The sequence below is a fragment of the Calidris pugnax genome, unplaced genomic scaffold (genome assembly GCF_001431845.1).
Source record: "Calidris pugnax isolate Ruff unplaced genomic scaffold, ASM143184v1 scaffold607, whole genome shotgun sequence".
NCBI classification, from domain to species: domain Eukaryota; kingdom Metazoa; phylum Chordata; class Aves; order Charadriiformes; family Scolopacidae; genus Calidris; species Calidris pugnax.
In genome coordinates, this window is record NW_015091428.1 from 164,143 (window position 1) to 165,904 (window position 1,762).

The window sequence follows — 1,762 nt, forward strand, 5'->3', positions numbered from 1 at the left end:
GTGAGCTGAGGAGGGGGTTGGGGGGGTCAGGGGGTGCCCCGGGGGTCTCCCCACAGAGCCCCCCCAGGACCCATCCCGCCCCCCATCCCGCAGTGCACCAAGCAGCTCATCTCGGAGCGGTTCGGGCGGGGGTCCCGCACCGTGGACCTGGAGCTGGAGACGCAGATCGAGCTGCTGCGGGAGACGAAGCGCAAGTACGAGTGTGTGCTGCAGCTGGCACGCGCCCTCACCAACCACTTCTACAGCCTGGTGCAGACCCAGCACGCCCTGGGGGACGCCTTCGCCGACCTCAGCCAGAAATCCCCCGAGCTGCAGGTACGGGGGGACCTCCGGGACCATGGGGTGCAACCAGGGACCCCCACTGACCCACCCCCCACCGACCCGTGTCCCTCAGCACCACCTCTGCCCCCCCCACTGCCCGGGGCAGCCTCTGCCAAGGCCTCACAGCCCTTCCCAGGGGGAAACTCTTCCCAAGCTCCATCCAAACCTCCCCTGGGACAATTTGAGGCCGTTTCCTCTTCTCCTAAAGCCTCCTCCCCGTGTCCCCGTGGGGGAGCGGCTGTGTCTCCCCCCAAACGGTGCTGGGGGGGCAGAGCCCAGACCCAAACCCTCCCCGGGGCTCTGTGGCACAGTTGGGGGGCTCCCTGCCCCACAGCACCCTGGGTGTGCCAGGAGAGGTTGGGGACGACCGTGTTGGACAGGCTGGAGAGTTGGGGGGAGAGGAACCTCATGATGTTCAACCAGGGCAAGTGCAGGGTCCTGCCCCGGGGAGGAATAACCCCCTGGACCAGGACATCTGGGGAGACCTGCTGGAGAGCAGCTCTGGGGAGAAAGACCTGGGGGTCCTGGGGGGCAACAGGATGCCCAGGAGCCAGCAATGGGCCCTGGTGGGCAAGGAGGCCAATGGACTCCTGGGGGGCATCAGGAAGAGCGTGGAGAACCTGGAGGGGGGTCATCCTGCCCCTCTGCTCTGCCCTGGGGAGGCCCCAGCTGGAGCACTGGGACCAGTTCTGGGCTCCCCAGTTCCAGAAGGACAGGGAACTGCTGGAGAGGGGACAGCAGAGGCTGCGAGGATGATGAGGGACTGGAGCATCTCTCTGCTGAGGAAAGGCTGAGGGACCTGGGGCTGTTCAGCTGGAGAAGAGAAGGCTGAGGGGGGATCTGATCAACACCTATAAATCCTTCAAGGGTGGGTGTCAGGAGGATGGGGCTGGTCTTTTTTCAGTGGTGCCCAGGGACAGGACAAGGGAAAATGGGCATCAACTTGAACATGAGAAGTTCCACCTCAACATGAGGAGGAACTTCTTTCCTGTGAGGGTGGCAGAGCCCTGGCAGAGGCTGCCCAGGGAGGTGGTGGAGTCTCCTTCTCTGGAGACATTCAAACCCCCCCTAGATGGGACCTGCTCTGGGTGACCCAGCTCTGGCAGGGGGTTGGAGGGGGGGTCTCCAGAGGTCCCTGCCCACCCCTGCCAGGCTGGGGGTCTGTGCTGGGTGGGGCAGGGGGTGCAGGGATGTTCCTGGCAGCTCCTCGGCGCAGCCCTGGCCATGCCATCTCTGGCCCCGTGGCCAGCACTGGCCCTGACTCGTGTCCCCCCCAGGAGGAGTTTGGTTACAACGCGGAGACGCAGAAGCTGCTCTGCAAGAACGGGGAGACCCTCCTGGGGGCCGTCAACTTCTTCGTCTCCAGCATCAACACGTTGGTCAACAAGACCATGGAGGACACGCTCATGACGGTCAAGCAGTACGAGACGGCCAGGTAGGG

The 1,762-nt window shown here is 64.8% G+C and overlaps 1 protein-coding gene across 1 annotated transcript in view; it reads left to right on the plus strand.

Annotated features, from left to right (window-relative positions):
* ARFIP2 (ADP ribosylation factor interacting protein 2) overlaps positions 1-1,756 on the plus strand; it is a gene marked incomplete at its 3' end in the record, with an annotated part of 8,245 nt that extends 6,489 nt beyond the window's left edge. Inside the window, exons 2-3 of the mRNA XM_014961537.1 lie at positions 31-315; positions 1,599-1,756. Coding sequence (XP_014817023.1) covers positions 31-315; positions 1,599-1,756 — 443 coding nt within the window. The remainder of the gene's footprint in view (positions 1-30; positions 316-1,598) is intronic.
* Between the last annotated feature and the right edge of the window lie 6 nt (positions 1,757-1,762).